The 21,084-nt window shown below is 40.0% G+C and overlaps 2 protein-coding genes across 15 annotated transcripts in view; one reads left to right on the top strand and one right to left on the bottom strand.

The window, feature by feature from the left end:
* The window catches only part of USP13 (ubiquitin specific peptidase 13), a 50,212-nt gene extending 46,114 nt beyond the window's left edge, over positions 1-4,098 (top strand). For both annotated transcript variants that reach the window (XM_042042470.1, XM_042042468.1), the window contains one exon: positions 74-4,098. In XM_042042470.1, coding sequence (XP_041898404.1) covers positions 74-167 — 94 coding nt within the window. In that variant the 3' untranslated portion in view covers positions 168-4,098. The remainder of the gene's footprint in view (positions 1-73) is intronic.
* Positions 4,099-6,286: 2,188 nt separating this feature from the next.
* Positions 6,287-21,084, bottom strand: part of PEX5L (peroxisomal biogenesis factor 5 like) — a 108,330-nt gene continuing 93,532 nt past the window's right edge. For all 13 annotated transcript variants that reach the window (XM_042042471.1, XM_042042481.1, XM_042042474.1 and 10 more), the window contains 7 exons: positions 18,261-18,377; positions 17,188-17,331; positions 16,287-16,357; positions 15,325-15,522; positions 13,850-14,015; positions 13,325-13,482; positions 6,287-12,695 (listed from right to left, as the gene is read on the bottom strand). In XM_042042471.1, coding sequence (XP_041898405.1) covers positions 12,491-12,695; positions 13,325-13,482; positions 13,850-14,015; positions 15,325-15,522; positions 16,287-16,357; positions 17,188-17,331; positions 18,261-18,377 — 1,059 coding nt within the window. In that variant the 3' untranslated portion in view covers positions 6,287-12,490. The remainder of the gene's footprint in view (positions 12,696-13,324; positions 13,483-13,849; positions 14,016-15,324; positions 15,523-16,286; positions 16,358-17,187; positions 17,332-18,260; positions 18,378-21,084) is intronic.

Genomic DNA, 21,084 nt, shown 5'->3' with positions numbered 1-21,084 from the left:
TTGAAGTTTGGGTCTGAGAACCTGTGATGATTTTTATACACATGGAATGTAATCAATCCTGTTTTCCTTTCAGATGGGTGATCTACAACGACCTTAGAGTCTGTGCCTCAGAACGACCTCCCAAAGACCTGGGCTACATTTATTTTTACCACAGGATACCAAGTTAGGCCTCAAATCTATCACCTGGCCTTAAGAAGCCATAAGCCTTTTTAACCTGCCCAAAAAAGCAAACAATAAAAATCTAAACCCAACAAAAGACCCCTAACCCTTGGACTGCCAAAAAGCAAAGGAAAACATGGGATGTTTATAGTGTATTTAAAAACAATCATTTGATGCCGCCTTAAGTGTTAGACGGAAGATTTCTATTAGGTGCTCTATAGGACATTGTTTTAAATTTATACACCTTACAGGCCACATGGATTTCTGGTGGAGTTTGCAGCTAGTGTGTGGAGAATATGGAAGCTTCAGTGTTGAGCAAAAATAGCCCAGTTCAGCCCAGCTCCTGCCTGTTCTGTCCGTGCATCCTTTGAAGACCACAAACAAATCTTTGTGTCTTTGGGAGCCAGTGTTTCAATCCAGAGTCCAGACCACTCAGAGAAATCATTTGAAAGGAGGGGGTTTGTGGCTGTTCTTCAAAGCAGAATGTCTTGTTTCAGAGATTATTTTCAGCGCAGTGAGAAAAGGCAGCTGAAGTTGTATCTGTTGGAATTCAGTGGTACAGTGTCTTGATTTCACTTTTCCATGCATAAGCCTAAGAGACTAATGGAGACAGGAGCAATCTCCTGTCAGTGCCCTGTACATTTTTTGCCAAAGAGAAATTTTATTTTTGCAGACAAAGGTCTCTTCATCTTTACTTGAATGTTTATTTTGCAAGTTCTTCCAACAGATTCAGGATTACAGATGGCTAAAAGCAGCAGAATTTCTGACTATGAAATTAAATGCACACCCTCAGGAAAGGCAAGGGTATTATTTAAATTTTGTTTTCTTATGGGGGTGGTAAAGAAGGATTTAATGTCCCATTATATTTATGTCAGGGAAATTTGTATCTAGACCACTCATATGCCATCTGAAATCAACTTCCTGACAAAGTACTCGCGGTGCAATCCTGCTTTCTGCTAAGATTGCTTAAATACTGACTTTCATATCTGAGTGGAGGAAATTGCTTAGTAAATTTGCTGATTTATTGATTTACCCCTCTCTCCCTCCCTTAAAAAACCAAACCAAAACACCAACAACCAACAAGAACAAAAAACAAACAACAAAAAAAACCCTTGAACTGGTATTTCCAGTTTCTTTAAACTTGCAAATGCACCAATAATCTGATCTCTTCAACAGACACCTTCTAAAAGGTGTTTGATATCTCTGGCAGGGATGATGGGGTGGGTAGGCAGGGGCTGGCCTTTCCTGTCTTTTTTTTTTTTGGTGTTATTTAAGTGTTTTCCACAGGTGAGAATACATATGTGGATTTTAAAATTATATTTGAAAACACTCATTGTAGAAAAATTACAATGGTGAGTGCAAAACCTTTCATGATTCTGAAAAAAGAACAAACCCAAAGGTTCAGAGTGTTGGACACTGCTTAGGAGCTGTTGCTGGAGTTGCCTTGTATAATGTTACCAAGCCTTCAAAATAAATTGCAGCAGTCAAAAAAAAAAAAAAAAAAATCCCTTTTTGCAGAGTGCAGAAGAGCCAGAGTGGTGTCATTACATTTTCTATGCAGTTAGTGCCTGCAAGTTTAATAGCAAAATTCAGGCAGCTCCACACTACAGAAGAGAACCCAAATCAAACACCTGGTTACGAGAAGGGCATTTTAGTTTTTCGCAGTGTCTGGGGAAAAATAATCCTCCCTCTGGTCATAAAGCCTCACACAGAGCCAAAAAACACTGTTGATATTTTAATCAGGTTTTGATCTTAAAATATTGTGAGAGAAATTCCAGTGCAATAATTCTGTAGAGTGTAAAGGTGTGTACTTGCTGGGAAAGCTCCCTGCACTTAGTGCTCTTATTGACACATTAGTGCAGTGTCCTAGAACATTAATAAGTGGCCCCTGTGAGATTCAGCTGCCTTGTAATTATTGAGCCACTAGTTCTGGATGAAATAAAAGCTGCCAGTAATTTCTTTCCTTCTTCCAGAATTTGAATATTTGAGGACTTCACCAGAAAGTGGCAGGTTTGAAAATGGGATCAGCAAATTATGCAGTGATACATCTTCTATTTAAAGTGAAAGAGCAAAACTTCTATGTATCTGTGGTTTTTTAAATTCTGGCAGTAGAAAAAGGAGAAAAGGCCTTTTTTTACCCCCTTCCTTTAGTTTTTAAATTTTTTTTTAAATTCCCAATTATATTCCAAGGAAATTCAACGCAACAGCTTCCCCCTTGCCTCGTGAACTTTAAGGGCTATTTATAAACTACCAAGATCTGGTGGCTGCCGCCTTTTTATTTAGAAATGTTGGGTAAATAAAGGCCAACAGAGTAACTCCCATGTTCATTATCCAGCTGGAAGCATGGCTGGTCTCCTAGGATCAAGGATGGAGCTGGAATCTCACAAACTAATTGGTGCATCCCAGTGGTGGGGCTGCCTGGTCTCGGGAGGCACACTTGGAAGGTGATAAACTGGAAGTGGTGGTTGAAAGGGGAGGGCCCTTGGCTGGCTGTGGTGAGTGAATTGGAGCAGCTCAGATCCTGGAGTTCTTTTCTGTTCATCACTTCTGTGTTTTGCCTGCCCAAACCAAAGTTAGTCAGGAGTGCAGGGAGCAGTTTAGGGAAAGGATTACAGGTTTTCTAAAATTTAGCAGTTAAAAATATGTTAGAAGTTCTTCAGTCAGGTGCTTGAGGAACTACTTTATTCTCTCCCAAAACAGTGACCTCCCTCCTTTTTTCAAGTGACTGGTTAAGTCGTCTCCCTTTTGTGATGGGTTTTATGTGAAGAGCATCATGAACCTGGAGAAGCAGGATGTTAACTCCTGACTCCTCAGCCTAATGTGGGGGAGAGGAGTTTTGGTGGGTTTTGGTTTTTTTTAAACTTCAGCATTGCAGAAGCCCACTCAAACAGACTGTATTGAAGAGAAGACTGATCTTCCAGGCTGTGCCTGCTACAATCTGAATGTGCTGAATCGTGCCAGGTCAGGTCTGAGGGCACAGCCTGGGCACACTCCCTGTGTCTGGGTGCTGGAGGAGCTGCTGCGGGCTTGGTGAGCTGGGAGCTTCTTGACAAAAAGGAATGGAGGAGAAAGAATCACTGTGAGCTATTTGAGACAATCTAACCTGAGAATTATGGCAAGCCAGGAGCTGGCAGTAAATAATGTTCTTATTTCTCAGACTTATTTTTACTTTTTTGTATAATACATTTAGGTTAGGAGATAGGAAGGAAGAAAAACGAATCAACTTTTCCTTGATTGCCTCTTCTGCTCTCATTCCTGGCAGCATGCTGGATCCAGTAGACTCCTCATTCTGAGACACAATCTCCAGTCTCCAAAACACATGTAGACACAAACTCCTATTTAATCTTCCTAGCTAAAGTATAATTAGGATAAAAAATAATTTATCAGAGCTGTGGTTTTAAAACAAATGTAGATGTTCCTGAACTCCAATCACTTGTAACTCTACTGGGTTCAGTGCCATTAACTCTGACTGACTTTGGTGTAAGTGAAACCAACATCAGCCCAGTTCTTTGACTCAGGCAGCCTCCACCAGGTCACAACACACATTCAGAGAGTGGATGCATCCAGAACTCATTCGATTTCTTTAGAAACCTCTCCAATTGATTCCTGTTGTTCTCCATCCTGGCAGCAGCCATTTTTATCCTCTTTGCTGTTTTCATACATTGGAAGTCTATGCAAAATATGTAACTGGACATTTTATTGTTTTCCCTGTCACCCTTCCTACCTTAATGGCTGAGATTGGTGTCTGATTTCTACTCACTCTTCAGTGGTTTTACTGTTGTATCCTGGAAATGTCTGTCCTGGTTTACTTTGCACCATTCAGAGTTGTTTGCTTGAAGCACTGTTAACTTTCTGGAGAGTATTCGTCTGAGATGAGAAAGGCTGTGAATGACATTGTTGCAACTGTTTTAAATTAAAAAGAAATATTCTCACATCTGGTGACTGTGTGGATTCTTGCTTCTTTATTCCTGTCTGAACTGAAGAGGAATAGACAGAATGTTTTTTGATGCTGCCTCTCACTCTTTGTGGTAACATTTGGTGTTTTACTTGAAAAAACCCTGCATAGGGAACAGAGAGGTTTGTGAGAGTCTCGATTTCTTGTGACTCCTGGCATGTCTGTGGATTTAAAAAAATAAAATCCCCAAGCCCTGAGTGGTTATACAACATGGCAAAAAATAGAAAACAGGTCTTAAGTTAGATTGGTTTGTTTGTTTTTAACTTTTAGACCTGTTGATGTTCTTTGATCACAAGAATTGGCAATGTTTGTGTGGAATAGTGCTGTCATTTCACCCCAAATTTCTGCTTTATCACAGTCTGTAATTCCTCATATTCACTTAGAAATTTCTTCTGCTGCTCAGTAAAGGAGAAGTCTGTTTTCCTCATGTGTAAGGACTTCACATAGAAATGTGACTATTGGGACTCTGGTAGATGCAAGAGTAGGCTGAAAAAGAAGACTGAGGGATGACAACTTTTTATCACAGGATTACAGGACCAGCAGCTGGAGGAGACGTAAGAGGTAAAGCTGCTGGGCTCAGTGACACTTCTTGGTATAGAAGTAGAGGACATGTGATGTGTTGAATGATAAGAAATGCAGAGATGGTTCGGCTTCTGAGGTCTAAACTTAATGATCTGTTTTGATTTCTCTCCTATCACAGATATCCTTTGTGACCATGGCAACTCAAGACACACTGTTCACACCACTTGTGGCAACTGGAAGAGGTGGGAGAGTGGCTCCCTGTACAAGCTAATGGGCTCTGTTCAGAATTTCCAGGAATTTCCTGTGCCTGCTAGCTTTTGCAGACTGTTTGTGGGAGGTAGTATTGGATAACTGACAAGTTACCACCCTCTGCTCCCCCTCACTGAAGTGGGAAGTAGCACCTTTGTGTCCCTCAGGTGTCCTACAAGCTTAACCTGAAAAAGAGAAGCACTGACAGCCATGGTGGAAGACAAATGCCGTAAAATTATTGCATACAGTTACTGCATGACTGACAGCTGTTTGGAGGGGGCGATTATGTTTTCAGATGTCTTTACCAGTGATTTTGAGCAGTTTTTTATGTTGATTTGGTACTGATGCTTTTCTCCCACTCTCTTTGGCTTTAGGATAGCAGTGCTATGTTCCTGGTCTGGGTTCCCTATGGAGCACACAGCTAAAGGATTTTCCTGCTGCTGCTTTGTCAGTGTGTTTGAGCAAAAAGGACTAACCTAACCTTAACATCTGCCAGCAAAACACACCAGTGTCAAGAGCCCACAATTAATTTCATCCTAACGTAAGGGTTAGCGGGGTTTCAGTGTCTGTTCCCTTTTGTTCCCTGGTGGAAGGTTCTGGATAAAGCCATGGGCAGACAGTTGGTTTTTCTGACAGAGCTTTCCTTCTGCAGGCAAGCTGTGGCTTCTGTTTGTTTTTCTGGAGCAGCCCACATGTCCATGGAGAGAGTCCTGCTTTTTCTGTAGCCCTGTGCTGTCACTGTCACAGCCCCTCACTGGCTGTCAGCTTTTCTGTCCACAGCAGCACACAGAAATTTTTGTCCCTCATGTCTGTGCTTATGTTGGTGTCTCACAGCAAAAACACAGAGTAGGAATGACATCATCCTTGTCAGCACTTTCACCTCATCCCATGAAAGACAGAACTGAAAAGCGCTGAGAGCCAACTCCTACGGTGGTATTTGGGAAATTGCTTGAGTAGTGATTTCAGTCACTGCATATTGGCTTTGGTTTTCATAAAAGCTGTTTTGTGGTATTACTGCTTCTGTTTTAATTATTGCATGGTCTTCAGAAAAAATGCTTATCTACTTTTTTCCTATTTTTCCTCATATGGGCTGTATGTACAGAACCCTTTGGGCCAGGCCTCAGCTGGTATAAATTCCAGTTGTAAGTATAATTGATCAACATGCCGAAATAAAAATCAATTCTAAAAATAACTCTGCCTCAGAGTAACAATTAATTTAGGGAAAATGAGAACAAAAGCATCTTTTGGACTTAGCTTTTTAGCAGAGAAGTATGTTCACTTTGTAAACAATAGGATAGAAGACATTGAAAAAATCCTTTCAGTTGGAGACTTAGATCCCTTCTTTCAGTTCCCCTAATTGAAGTCAAGACCATTTTCAAGTTGAAAAGAGATTTTGAAATATTTGAAGCCACAGACAAAGTTTATTTTTAAAACATATTTAAAAATTGCACAGTTATAAATACAGGTAAATAAATACAATTTAATATGTGGAAAAGAACCCAAGGAAGGCATGCTTCCATTACAGTACAAAAATACTACATTAAGTGTGGTGCTCTGCAAATAGTCATCTATGACCTTAATAAATTTAACACATCCAGTATGCACATCATTCTTTTTTGAGGAAATAGATTATTTTAAACAGCAGTGCAGGGAAACACCAAATTAAAGCATCAGTAAACTATAGGTCTGTGTTTGATATTATACACAGCTGATAATGCACTAAGCATACAGAGGCAGAGTTACCTGTAGTAAGAAACTGATCTTTTACCCCGTATGTTCTTACATTCAGATTCTTAATCTGGGTCAATATGAGCCTTTGGAAGGGAATGTAAACATTCAGGTGTCGGGCTGAGCTCCCACCTCGGCAGCGCTGCCAAGCCCTGCCTCTGCACTTCCCCACGGACACCAGGAGTTCAGGGAGCACTGGAAGTGTGTGCAGCAGCAGGGCTCTTCAGATGGCCCAGGTGAAAGTATCTGCCAACCCTATAATCACTTCTTTCCTCTATGTTGGCTTAAAAATAAAGCCAAAAGAACTGATGCAAGATTGCAAAGGTTTTCAAACAGTTTACAGCATATAGAAGAAGCCACACAGAATGCCTCTCAAAACTATATAGTTTTATTTTACTCTAGATATGTTATACTCTGATATATAAAATATATTTATAAATTTTTTTAATTTTTCTGAATTTACAATAGCTTACTGATATTAAAAAGGCTATTTAAATTAAAGGTTTAGCCAATGTTGATGGCATTCTGTAAATGTAGAAGGGGAAAAGAGATCAAAGCACATCAAGTCTCGACCATGCAAGCTTGCTCAATGGGCTGTCACATATTGCAAGCATTTGTAAAGTTACAGCATATTTTAGGAAAATTTAGATTCCTTCTGTCTCTTTCCCTTGTCTAATACTTGTTACTTTGTGGGCTGAGGCTCTGAAACTTCCCATGGATTCTCTGACATGCCTGTTTTTCGTTTTGCCTGCGTTTGTTCAAAGTGTCAGTGATGTCTTCATGCATGGCACTCCTGTTCTCTGATTTATTTCACCAGTCCAAAAACCAGTAGAACCATAATGAAGGAATCTGATTCTAGCCTAGGTAAGGTTTGAATAGTAGATAATATTGTATTGCATATCCACCATTTTTTTTTTCACAACGTGCAGTGCATTTTGTCTTACCATTTTTGTGAATACTTGGTATATTATTAACATTTATTACATAAATTCACTGTACAGACTGCTAAGCTGACAACACTGGTGACCAGAAATCACATTTTTTCAACTGTGCAGGTAATTCATGCGAAAATAACTAGTATGTCTCATTTTGCAGATGCATGTTTGGGCAAAAGAGATCTACAACCAATTTATGCTTTGCTCCATTTCTCACTGGCTCCAACAGACACTGATTTAGGCCTCAGGCTTTGGCTCTGCTAGTCATGGCAGCAGTTGTTATTTCTGCCATGGAGGCCTGTGCTCTGTGGATATTCCTAGGATACCTGGCTGTTCTGTGGTTGAGACTAGAGATGAAAATATGAAAATCCAAACAACCCAGCTTCACTGTGAAAGCTGTGAAGATTTAGCTTTTTAATTCTGGAGAGGGTACTAAAACATGTCTGCAAAAGCTGTTACTACAGATGTCTGTTATTAATTAAACACTTGAAGCAAACGTGAAACCCACAACACAAAGTGAATTCTAAGGATGGGATTTTAAAAGGGCTCTGCATTTGGTCTAGCCTGTTCCAGATAATATGAACAACTCAGATTTGAGTTTGGCAGATGCAAAGGACTTTTAAAATATTCCACAGATGATATGAATCAACAGTTTAAGAATACCCTATGTGTGAGCCTTCTGCATGCATTCTGTAAACACATGCTCAGGTAGCATTGCTGCATGCTCGGGGTTAATATTGCATAGTGGTTACTGGTTAATGTAGTTGCATGCATTATTGTTGTGTGAGGTTTTGTGTCATTTGAACCTCCCCCTCGGTGTTTTTACAAGTGCAGTGATTTATCAGATCATAAGAAATTACCACTAGATACAGATATGTTTATGTGTCTGCCTAAAAGTCAAATCGGTTCTTCAAGCTGACATAAACCAGTCTGTGGCCACGAGGCTCCTCAGTTTAAAGAGGTCAGCCAGAAATGAGCCTTTTGCCTTCATTGCAAAGCCTCACTCCCAAAACAATCCCTGTGATTGCCTGTTCAGCCTGTGCAGTGGTACCAGAGCCAGCCCTCTCCTGGGAATACTTGCATGGGAGCTGATCCTGCAAAGTGCTGAGCACTCTCGTGCAGACCCCAGGCTTACAGTGTTCAGCAGCTTGATGGATCAGGCTTCTAGGTCACAAGTATTCCTAAAGCTTTGCAGAGGACGAGGACAGTCCCAAGCTGGGGTTAGGAAAACATTTTTTTAATTGCATGAAATATAAAATAGAAAAAAAAAAAGATTCAAAAACTTGGAATCAGTTACCTGGCAGTGATAAATCACCTCTGGAAAAAGAGGAGTAACAAGAAAGGACAACAGGGGTGGGACATGGTGATACACCATTGCAGCACTCTAACTGAGCCTCACCTCATAGATGCTGTACAGCATCCTGAAATGTCTGAGTCTCTCCTCTGCTGAAATTGATAGTCAGGATGTGAAACTGCTTCCCTAGACCTGAGCCACCTCGTGTTTGTGTTGCCTTCCTACCCTGCCGAGTGGTGCCCTCGCCCCTGCAGTGTGAGACAGTGACACCGCCCTGCTCCCAGGTAGTGCAAGGAATGCTATTTCCCGTCTTCCTTCCTTGCATACCTGGGCAAGTCAGGGATGGCAGGAGGCTTTGACTGGGTCGAGCTCCCAGGGAGTGCTGAGAACAGGACCCAGATTTGCTGTCTCTCACTCTCAGGCTCAATCTGCTACTGTTCAGCACCCGCCTTATTTATCCCACCTCATGCTTGGTTAGAAGCAGAAGTAGATGAATTTGCTATTCAGGTTGTTAATATGCTGCAGCCTCCTCACATGTTTCCTCTTGCTGTTCCAGGCAAGAAGACAAACTTGCCCTGAATATTTAAGGAACGCCAAGAGGAGGTCAGCTCAAAGCTGTATCTAATCCCGTCTGCTGCACTGGCAGTGCTTGGCGGAGGGGGCTAACAGAGCATGATAAAGCCCAGGATCCTAAGCAAGTTCCCAGAAGTCCCAAGAGTTGCTGGGCCTGACCTGTTAGAGTGAGGTGACCTCAGTCTCCAGCCACTCTCCCACACTGACCAGGCCAGGAGTGTGTGAGATGTGTCACTGTCCCTATCAGCCTGCCCTGCTTTAGCCTTTCCCAGTGCCTCGGTCAGTGCCACGTGGTTGACTGGCCATTGGCTACCTACAACAGGAGAGAGCAGCTGGGATAATCTCCAAGGCTGTGCACCTCTTTGGACAGGCTTTGTAGCCCATGTCCTGTACAGCAGAGCTGAGATGGGCCGGGGGCTGAGCCTCCCCTGGGAAGGCAGAGTTCAGCCCTGGTGAGTTGTCTCAAGGTTGTACACACAACTCGTGCCAGTCCCATGGGTGTGGACATATCTCAGCAGATAAATGTAGTTTTGAGAAGTGTATCCCAGGATAAATCAAAAGCTACCTACTCAGTCTGTTCTTTTTGGAGAGGCTTGGACTTGCATTAGGCCTTCCTAACAATTTCTGTGTTACTCATGTACAGGCTGGAAAAGATGTTTAGTGAACTGCCATGAGAATCAAATAACCCTTGTCATTCTGACTCTGAGAAGTCAATAACTTTTTATTTATTTTTTTTAATTTTTAATTTGGAAGCTATGAAAATAATGTCCCTGAACAGCTAATTCCTCTGCATTAGCACTGATTATCCTACACCACAGCACAAAGGATATTCTAGAAGAACTTGTGTGATGGCAGGGCATCAAGCAAAATCTAAGCACATATGCCTTTGCTTTACAGCCTCTTCTCAAAGCTGCCTTCCTTCTCTCTTATCACTTCCCAGATTCAATTGCACTGCACCTTCTGCTCTGCCTTATCAATAAAGAGCTGTCATCACACATCGCTGTCAAAGCAAAAGAGCAAACTGTTGTCAGCAGATATGCATACAGCAGCCCACTTAGCTAAAGTGACATTCCCAGGCAGCCCCATCCTTAGAGAAAGCTGCAGGAATCAGTTATGAAACACCTGATAGATAAACAGGAATATATGTGTAAACAATGAATTAATAAAGCACTCTTAAAAAAATTCTGTAGCTGTTTCAGCATCTCTATTCTGTGGGAGAGAGTGAGGGATAAGCCTTTTATTTTTCTGATGACAATTATTTTAATTTAACAACCTATAGATGGAGATTAGATGCAGTGATTACGCTGTCTTACATGGAATTTTCCTTTAAGTGGTGTCTCAAAATAACAGACAGCTGCAAGAAACTTTAGGTTTGTACTGGTGAAACTGTCCAACTCCCACAGAGCATCTTTCTCTGTGATCTGTGCAGTTGGATTTCTTTTTTTATCCCTCTGAGCTGGATTTTTCTTTTAATGTTGTTTATAGGAAATCTGCTATTTGTCCCACTTTAACACATTCCAGTAGCTACTCTGCACATTGAATTCCTGACCACAGATCAACACATATCATTACACTTTTTATCTCTCACTATTCAGGAAAAATATTTAAAATACCAGCAACTGAAAATCACCTCCTAAAAATTTCTCTTCCTTCTTTGATTGATGCATTCACCCTGAGCTAAATGTGTTTGATTGTAGCTGAATCAATCCATTCATCAGGGATTGGTACTGCCCCAACACTGCTCCCCATTCATCCAACCAGGGAAAATTAAGATGGTGTGTTTATACACACATTTGCAAGTAGCTACGCATACTGGTGTTATCTAAGGATTTTCTCTGGTATCATGGAGGTCATGGAGACAACCATCAAGCCTTGGTCTCAATCCTACAAGCATTATATAGACCAATTTCTTCAGGGAAGGTTTTCCCTCAAGCATGGTCTGCAGGCAGTAACTCCTGTGAAGATTTTTCTTCATTTGCAATAAAGATCTGTAGCTTATTATGTTCTGAAATGACATCATTTGCATACAACATGTATGTGCATGCACATGCATGTATATGTGTTCTACCTGATGGATGCATATAATAATCTTTCTAGTTGTTAATGCAGTTTATACAGTATTTGCATTTTTAAACATAAGAATATTGAAAACCCTCTCGTTACATTTCAGGAAATGATATTTGGTCCTCTCTGCCAACAAGGCCATCCTGTACATTCCGTGGTTGGTAACTAAAATAGAAGCATAGCACTATTTTACAAAAAGATTAAAGTGCATAAGTACACAGAAAGGTGCAGACCCTGCCATGAGCTCCTTCAGACTGTCCGAGATCAAGGACAGCTGGTTTGAACAGCTGCAATTCCAGTGCAAATTGCCCCTTCTGCTGGCAACACTTGGCTTCCACAAATGTACCTGGCCTCATCCCATAGCCCTCCATGGACAATGTTCCTCTTGACATTGCACATGGCTTATGAGCCTGCAGAACTGGGCCCAAATTACTCAAGGTACCTTTGGAAGAAAAAAATTGATTGCTGGCTAATGAATATATTCAAAACCAAACACATTCTTTTTACATGCATCTATTTTCAGAGCTGTGTTAAAAATGGACCTTGAGAAGATTTTTCATCAAAGAAACCAAAGGATAGGGAATCCCCACTGTGGGGCAAAGTGGTGTCAGCACAGTGCAATGAGCTACTAAGCAGGTTCCTTGGATGCACTGCTTGCCATTCTAATGTGCAATAACCATTATCTAGGTTTCTTCTTAAGATACTTTTCTTTTTACAGCTGTATGTATATAGAGAGATATAGCTTGCATGGGATGAAAATTCTTCAGAAATTGCTCTTTCATCTAGTTCAGGGTTTTGTCAGATTAGCCACAGCTCATTTCAATCCTTTGAGTTTGAATTTATTTACACTATTTTTGTGCTTTTGAACTTTTCCTTTATGAATAATGTCTGAAAGAATTCCCCTACTGATCTACAGTCATGATCTTTTGGAAAATGTGGTCATTTGGGGATGAGTAATAAAAAAGTTCTCTGTTTTCTAATACAATTTAATCAATTTTTGTATCCTTTTTATTACGGCTCTAGATTAAAAGCTCTTAAGAGAATGTCTAGATCACCCACGTTGGCAGCTTGAAATAGTTCTGGCTGGTCCATCATAGACAGAGCAATCCGAAGTGCTGCCCAAATATTGCCTGATAGTGCAGGGTGGGGAACCTGCTGTTGATTCCTGCTTTTTCTTTGCAAACTGAGAGCAGTGAGGAAATTGCTGACAGCCTCTCTGTAGGGAAGAAGAAGAAAGAAGCAAACAATATAATTTGCTTAACAACTACAGGCAAACTTTCTAAAGTTCCATGCCAGGCTCAAATACATTATTTTACAATGCAGTTCATCAGTCTCTTTGTGTGTTCTTGTTTGATTTTCATTAAGCAGGAGGGCATGGCTTTTGGTAACGCAAAACTCAGGCTGACCAAACATTTGGGGGTACTGTCCTCATTGCAGCAACACTCCCCTTCATCTTCCCTGTGTTAACCTGACAGCTGGGACCCTGGAATATCACCTTCATTCCTGAAGGATGTACTGCAAGTGTTTTTAATGGCATGAACTACTTGAAGCAGTTTAACTGAAGTTTTGCTTTTAAAGATAGGCTCTTGTATTTTCTTTTACAAAAGCTCTGAAGCGCAGGACTAAGTTTAAATGAGAGAACAATCCCACTGATTGTAAAAGTATTTGCACTTAGAGCTAAAAAAAATGCTTTTTAGTCCTTTGTGAAAAGTTATGACAACATTTTACAGTAGCTGAGATTATGTAGCTATATTCTTTTTTTCTTAGATACCTCCAGCTTGAAAATGAATCTTCACTTGGCACTTGTGATGCCTGACTTTCTGTTTACACATTTTTCACACTCACCTGTATGCCCCTAGGTTGATGCAGCTTATCCCCAAGTTGTATCTGGACCTGATGAAGCCAGGTTGTATTTCCAAAGCTCGTGTGTAGGCCTCCACAGCTTCTTCGCTGCGATCCCCGTTTGCCAAGGTTGCCCCAAGGCGGTTCCATAACGTATAGTCCTGGTGAGAAAAGGAGTTTTCTACTGTAGGTGTCAAAAATCAGACATAATATCTCATTTTGCTTGCAAAGGAAGGAGGTCTGCAGAAAATAATAGTATTGTATCTTAATTGACAAGGAATGTGAGGTTCTGACTCGTGATCACAGGCAAATTTATATATTTAATACCATTAATCAGCACACAGGTAGGAATTGGACATGCATAAATCTGCTTCTAAACAGGACTGTCTTGTAATTAACATTTCTATTTCAGGTCTTAAAATTTTAATGGCAGAAGTGACATCTCATTAATAATAGCCTGATCCAGACAGGAGAAAGGAAATGGCCTGTAAAACTAAATTTTTTAAAATGTAAAAGTATAAAATGTACCTCTGGTCGAACAGTTAAAGCAGCACTAAATGCATCTATTGCTCTGTTAAATTCTCCATTCAGGTGAAAAAGAACCCCGAGTCCCGTCTGCAGGTCAGGATCTATCATATCACCATTCTGGTGAGCAGCCTCCAGGTACAAGTCCTTTACTTCTTCAAGTAATGAGCTAGACAAGGGTGAAAAATAATTTAAAGACCCATCATACAGTTATCTACAAACATTTCAATGTTGATTGCATAGCTGGAAATGAAAATTCTTGTAGTGGATTTATCAGAAGTGTTGTACTCCTAAAATTTGTAAAGGAGCTTCTTCATCATGGCAGGGGTTTACATCAGGGTGCTGTTGTAAACTCACATCTGAAACAAAAAAAGTTCATCTATGAAATGAAGTCAAAGTACAGCCATGAACCCAAGTGGGAGGACATGAAGGTTTTTTAAAACTATTCAAATTAGATGAGTTTCTTGGACATAAAAGAATTCTTTAGTGGCAAAAAGAGTACCATTCTTAAGAAGAATAGATAAGGGACCAGCCAAGACCCTCGAAGAAAGATGCCTAACATAAGACTTCTGTGCCCACTGTAGCTTCTTGAAACCTTTCTACTGACAGCACCAGATGTCAGCAGGATGAAGCCAAAGTAGAATAACACGCTTAGCAATTAAGCAGAACTTGCATATTTTATTTTTGCTCATATGAAATTATCTTGTCAACCCAGGACTTGTAAGTGATAAGGGTAAAACATAAGGCCTGTCTTCAAAATGACAGGCAGTGAGATAGCCCAAGTTCTGTAAATCATGTTTATGCCTTTAATGACTTCATTATGCATCTCACAAGTCCAGAGGTACTTGTTTATTGACCTCATGAAATCATGACGAAGGGCTGCCAACCCATGAATTGTTTTGTTATTTAAAATGGCTGAGGACAAATCAAATGGCTGTGTTGTCTCTTTGTTAGAACCAGAACAGCTTTTAAACAGGCAGATGCCACCTCTCAATATTCTCAGTGGACTGAAGCCACGTTGCACTGCAAAATGGCTCATTCCTGGATTCTAGTGGCTGGGCTGGCATATGGGAAAAATGGTGAACAGTAGGAAGAACACACACATGTAGAGCTGGATAAAGGCTTAGTATGGATGTGGAAGCAGCTGAAGGATGAAGTTGCAGGATGTGGGAATACTGAAGCAGGAGACAGGGACAGAGGAAAGTGATGGGATTTGAAGGGAAGCATCCTTTTTTAACTGTTTTTTTGGCTTTTTTGTTTTTTAGGTTTTTTTTAACTTCCAGGGATGGCATAAAAGATAAAGCCTTCAGTCATTAAACCAAATGTTCTCTGTTGGTTTCCCTCTCCTGCTGTTAGAGACATGTTCTTCCATCACAGGGAACAGGCTGGACTTCTACAGAGCAAGGGGACACAGCAGGCATCCCCAGTCCTAGGGATATCACTAAAATTTCCACCATGAGGATTTCCACTGGAATTACCTTTCATCTGCTGTCTTAGACATCCTCCTGGTAAGTGCTGGGGACCCTTTTTTGCTTCTCACTATATACTTGTATTTTGGATTTTGCTTTATCCAGTTTCTCAGGGCTTGATAGGCTTCTTGTTGATGGCCAGTGTTGGTGTAACTCACAGCCAGGGCCATCAGAGCTTTTAGGTTGTTTGGCTGCAGTTCCAAGCACCTAGGCAGAAAATAAAAAATATATTGAGATATTTCTGCAGCCAAGCACAATGCTTGAATTGTTCCAAAATAATCAATATGAGGAAAATCACAATCATCACTGTTGCTCTTTTGAAAACTTGGGGTGAGTAAGCCCCTACATCAGGCAACCCCTTGGATTTCTATCCAGGTAAGCTAATAAGTGACATATAAATAAGTTTGAGTATCCCTAGGTGAAATAACTTCATGGTTAACAGTGCTGATGCAATTGAATCAAATGGAAACACAAAAACCAATTACAGAAAGATAGTAACAATGATGCTGATATTTTGGGGCTCACATTTCAGGTACAAGAGTTCTGTGATCTTCACATCTCTATCAACCTAAAAATCTTGGCAGTTTAGCATTCAGCAGCTGAAGGGAGCTCACTCCAATTAAGAAAACCTCTTCATTAAAGGATAGACTACAGAAAATATGCCAAGTGGATGGAATATAAAAAAGGCACTTCATTTGCATCATGCCTAAGTCATATTTATTAGGCCATGTAAGTTTTCTTTTGTTCATGTACTTAAATTACTCCATGAAATATTGCACTTATTAAATAAAACAGAAATATTAATCACTAGTCATCCCTCTGAAGTCACTGGGAGTTTCCATATCTGTGTCAATGCTCTACTCAGCTAAATAAATGCTTCACATTCCAAGATAGGAATGGTACTAAATATCCCCAGGTCTCCATTAACCAGCACTCATCAGACCCCAGATTCAGGACTGATCTCCATCTACCTTTGGAGGGCCACGATGGCTGCCTGCTCATTTTCATTTTCTGCCTGTGTTATACCCAGGAACTGCCAGGCCTGCAAAAATAATCATCATTTAGTTTGTTAAATACATCCAACTGCAAACAGAGTTACAACTAGTATCACTGTTAATCACAAAGGTGAGGAAAAGCAGCAGATCTGTCCAGCACTAACCACAGATTTTTCTACAGTGTGCACACCAACAGTCCCAATCAATGCAGTTCTGAATATCTTTGGGCCTAATAAATATTTATAGTCAATGAATGCATAGGTATTCCGTCAGTGTATGATCACATGCTGATTTCTTAAATTTGAGTTGCTGTACATTTTAAATTTTGCTACCATTTTATGGAAAATAGAGAAGAAGTATTATTAAGCTGTATATTATATATATATTAGGGGGTTCTAGGGAGTTTGGGATTCTCTGCTTTTTTGAAATATGCTGTTTAATTTAATGTAGCAGTAGATTCAAAGAGCCCTAGATACTTACAGCACAAATATTTTTAATATTTCACAAAAAACAGACTTTAAATATAAACTCATTGAAAACAGCAGCATTGAAGAAATTGATATAACTTTAATAAGTTTTTTCAACAGTCTTGTTAAATCATCTTTTCAATAGTGGTGTTTACAAGATAGTTTGGAAGCATCAGGGTATGAAGGGAAGGTTTGAAATATTTCAAGCAACAGTATTTCAAAATCAGATTCTCATTCTATGAAGAACTCATTTTTATCTATTTAAAGGCATACACTAATTCACAACCTTTAGAATCCAATGTTTCAGTCAGTCATGACTAGCAAAGGCTTGAGCCCAGAATTCATTCCATCATTCCATGCTAATGGGAGTTCCCTTCTCCTTTGCCAGTACAAGGCACAGCAGTGAATACCTCTGCATCGTTGGGCTCCTGTAGAATTGCAGCCTCCAGGTATAAGATTGTAACAGGCAGGTCACCTTCTTTCATTTTTTTCAGTCCTTCCTCAAAAGCACCAGGCCAGTCTTTGAAGGGATTCTCAGTGTGGAAATAATAACCCTGGAGAAGAGAGATAATGGACCCGTGATGAACAACAAGTTGCAGGGAATGACAAGTCTAAAAAATGCAATGACTCACCATTTTCCAACTGGATGTAAACAACCTTTGTTCTGTGGAAATGGCACAAGCTGCCCCGTGGAATTTCAATGACAGAAAGTGTAAAAAGTCACATCACTGGACATTTATGTTTTGACTCTCTTTATTTTTACTTTAGCTCTGAAGTTATACTTACTGGTACTTAGACTGGGCTCTCCATCAAAGGTAGTGTCAACAACTCACAGTGCCTGCACTAACAGCAGAACTGAACCTCTGAGCCCAGGACATCCAATCTGATGGTAAAATACACACACCAAGCAGCTGAGTCCCTGCAGTGCTCACAACCTCATGGCTGCTCAGTTAAAATCCTGAAATCTTCAATTAACCTTCCAGATACAGAACAGTGTTGCAAGCACCTGAGTTTATTTTAGTATTCCTTTAAGTTTTGTCCTTTTCTCTTGTCACTGCAGCGTGAAAAGTGTGTGCTAATATCAGCTCCATAATAGAAATCATATTAAAATATGGAGTGGAAGGAATGAAGAAGAGAGACAGAATCTCCATAACTCTTATCTTCAACAGTGTTTGAATGTGCCAGCCCAGGTAGTTTTATTTGGTGTTTTTCCTTAAGTTCCTGTCTTCAAAAGTGCCCATAATCCAGCAGTTTGCTTTGTGATCCTTTCAGCTGAATGCAGGCAGTGTGCAAGTCTAAATAGATTCTCACTGTGGTAAAGTCTTCTAAATCTGCCCCACTCACAGGCAATTAAAGAGGATGAGCTCTTTTGGGTAAAATCAGCTTCTGTGTCCAAAGAGTTTCCTTGGGTTCCCTGGGATAGCTGAGGCTCATCTCAAAGTTGCACAGGGAGGATGTACTGCAATAAAAAACTTGGTGTTACCTTCTCAATGGTTGAGATGGTGACTTGCCCTGGTGCTTCCTGGTTCTCTGAAATCCAGTTTCTGCGAGCCATTTCTTCCCATTCTGCTTGCATTTTATCCCAAAACTCTGTGTCAGACTGGAAGAAATGGAGGAAAAGAGAAAATGAACAACACAACTTTAAAATAAAGGGTTTTGTTTTTTAAAAAACTTTTTAATTTCTTTCTACCAGTGGTCTGAGTCTGTCAGTTTGCTGAGCAGTATTAGTTCTATTAATAATCACACGGACTGACATACTGCATCTCCTGTTTGGAATTCCATATAATTAAATTTCATCTCTTATATTGGAATGCATTTTGTCAACAGAAAACCCTTTATCTCAGAGGCAGTGTATGTCCTATTTGAAGCAGGATTTGCAGCAGCTTACACTCCATCTTATTGATGCTAACAGCAAATTGTTACATAAAATTTGAAGGCAATTAATGCTGCAAGTCCCTGGACAAAGAAAAGAAAGAAAAAAAAAAAGAAAAATCAACTCAGTGCATATGCAAAAGAAAAACAATAGATAAAACAGCTTGAAAGACAGCAAGCTTTGGTCACTTTGGTATATTCAGCAGCATTTTCAGCTATGAGAAAGAGAAATGCCAAAGCTTAGACAGAGGGTGTTTGCATAAGGGATGTAATATAAATTGGGCTTTTTGACATAGTGGAGAAATGTTAATATTGCATTGTATACTCTGCTGGTGAGAGGAATCTACAAGGGATTATAAAACCATACAGTGAGATTAATATTCAGCTGAAAGATGAGAGAAAAATGCATGTACAAGGGAAACAGAAATTATGAAAACCAGACAAGATCTAGCACGACAAATGAGATTAGCAACGACCAGAAGGAAAGTGGCTACTAGAAAATGATGCCAAGAGATAGAAATAGAATTAAAGGAGAATCCAAATTAAGGTGCTACTTTTTCAGCCTCCACACTAGTCATGGGACTCTGAAAAGGAGATCCAATGCAGAATATTTACAGAGCACTATGAGCCTTTCCAAAATTCTCCAGTTCCTACAAGGATATGGCCAGTGTTTCAGTGAACTGACAGCACTGGGGGCACAGTGTCTCAGCTTATTTATGTCAAAGACAACAGCACAAATAAATTTATTGGTGCTTAGACAGAACCATTTGAGAGCAAGGTGCTAATCAAAATTAATTGAAGTTTTATGAACTGGTCCAGATAGTTTTGTGTGAGTCTTTATTACAAGGCTGACAATTTTGCTACTGCTCCACATGTGCATGATTGGAGAAATAGAGCTTAGACTGTGATTTCATGGCTTGCTGCAACCCCCCTTAGGTGCTTGGAAAAAGGAAAGCATACTTTCTTCCTTTCAGGCAGAAATTCAGGATTGTCTGAATTCAGTCTTCAATTCAGGATTGTCTGAATCATGCAATTATCGGATTTGTGCAGGTATCTGCTATGTTCCTCTGTGGAAAAGGAAATAAATTGGGAATCATTCAGTCTTGGAGAGGAGATTCACTCAAGGTAATAGAAGTGAACAGCCCCTGACCACTCTGTTACACCACTTCAGAATTTGCTCACATTCCAGACTTGAAGAAAACTCATTCTTATAAATAATTGTGAGATTGTGATGAAATGTCCATTTAGGGTTTGAAAAGGCTGGGATAATGAATCAGATCACTCCCTCTTTAACACTTATTAGCCATGACCAGAGGCACTTGAATCCCTAAAAAGATCCTGTTCAACAGATGCTTCCATCAACTGCTTCTCATTCAGCTCAAATCTATGCTGCACTGAAATAAAAATCATGTGATCAGGCTTTTACTAGCAGTAATTTTGAGATTCAGCATGAGGTAAAAAAAATGAAAATTTCCCTTTCCTTCAGATTAAAATCAATAAAACTACTGAAAAGTAATTAGTCATGCCTTTTTTAGCCAGCTTAATTTATAGAAATAATTATATATATATGTATTATATTTATATTAGGATTTTTGCTTGCATTTTTCCCACAAAAATTCCTTACGAATCAATGGTATGGAAACATCAAATCACATTTCTGCAGATAGTAAGCAAGCCTATAAGTGGGTTTGGGACTTAAATTCAAATTCTGCTGTTTAGTTACATATTTACCATTAACACAGAAGTTCACTGTGTTTGCACTCCACATAAAAAGCCGGTGAATTACTGTGCTCTCAAGTAGCCACCCTGAATGTCCATCTACAGTGACTCAAAGGAGGAGGGAAAATGCAATGAGTAGAAGACCAGCTTTGGTATAAGGTCTCTCAACTCATCCTACAGCACTTGGACACAGGACCAACAGTTATTTTGCAATGATAGGAAAATATTTGTTTGTTTGGGCCAAGCTATGGCGTTCAGGGGACATTCAGCACGAGGGGTTTCTGAAACTGGTACAGCAAAGCTGCACTGAGCACCTGTACCAGGCACTGCCCCAATGCTGCGGTACCAATATTGACAGCAGAGCAGTTTGATGTCTTGAGAAAGAGAATTGTAAATATTACACAGTGTTTGCTGAAGGCCTGAGTCTGTATCAGCTGCCATTAGTAGCAATTGTTTCACTGGCTTCAGTGGCAGGAGGGTTAAATTGATATTGAGCCTTTCTGAAAACCTGGCTTTGGATCAAGGCTCCTAGATCTAATTTTAACTCTGTTTTAGTATTTTCACCACCGGTGTCAATTAACCTCATTTCAATGTTTTTGCCACCTTAAGGCTGGTGAAGTACTCGGAGGAACCAAAAGTCTTCAGACCAGTTGAACACATTTAACACATTCTCAGATCATCTGCAGCAGTTAAGTGGAATGACAACTGGGAAAAAT

This window comes from Corvus kubaryi, unplaced genomic scaffold (assembly GCF_017639235.1).
Source record: "Corvus kubaryi isolate FWS band 111438036 unplaced genomic scaffold, C.kubaryi_AGA036_p1.0 37397, whole genome shotgun sequence".
In the NCBI taxonomy this organism is placed as follows: domain Eukaryota; kingdom Metazoa; phylum Chordata; class Aves; order Passeriformes; family Corvidae; genus Corvus; species Corvus kubaryi.
This window is presented reverse-complemented; position numbering and strand designations above follow the sequence as displayed.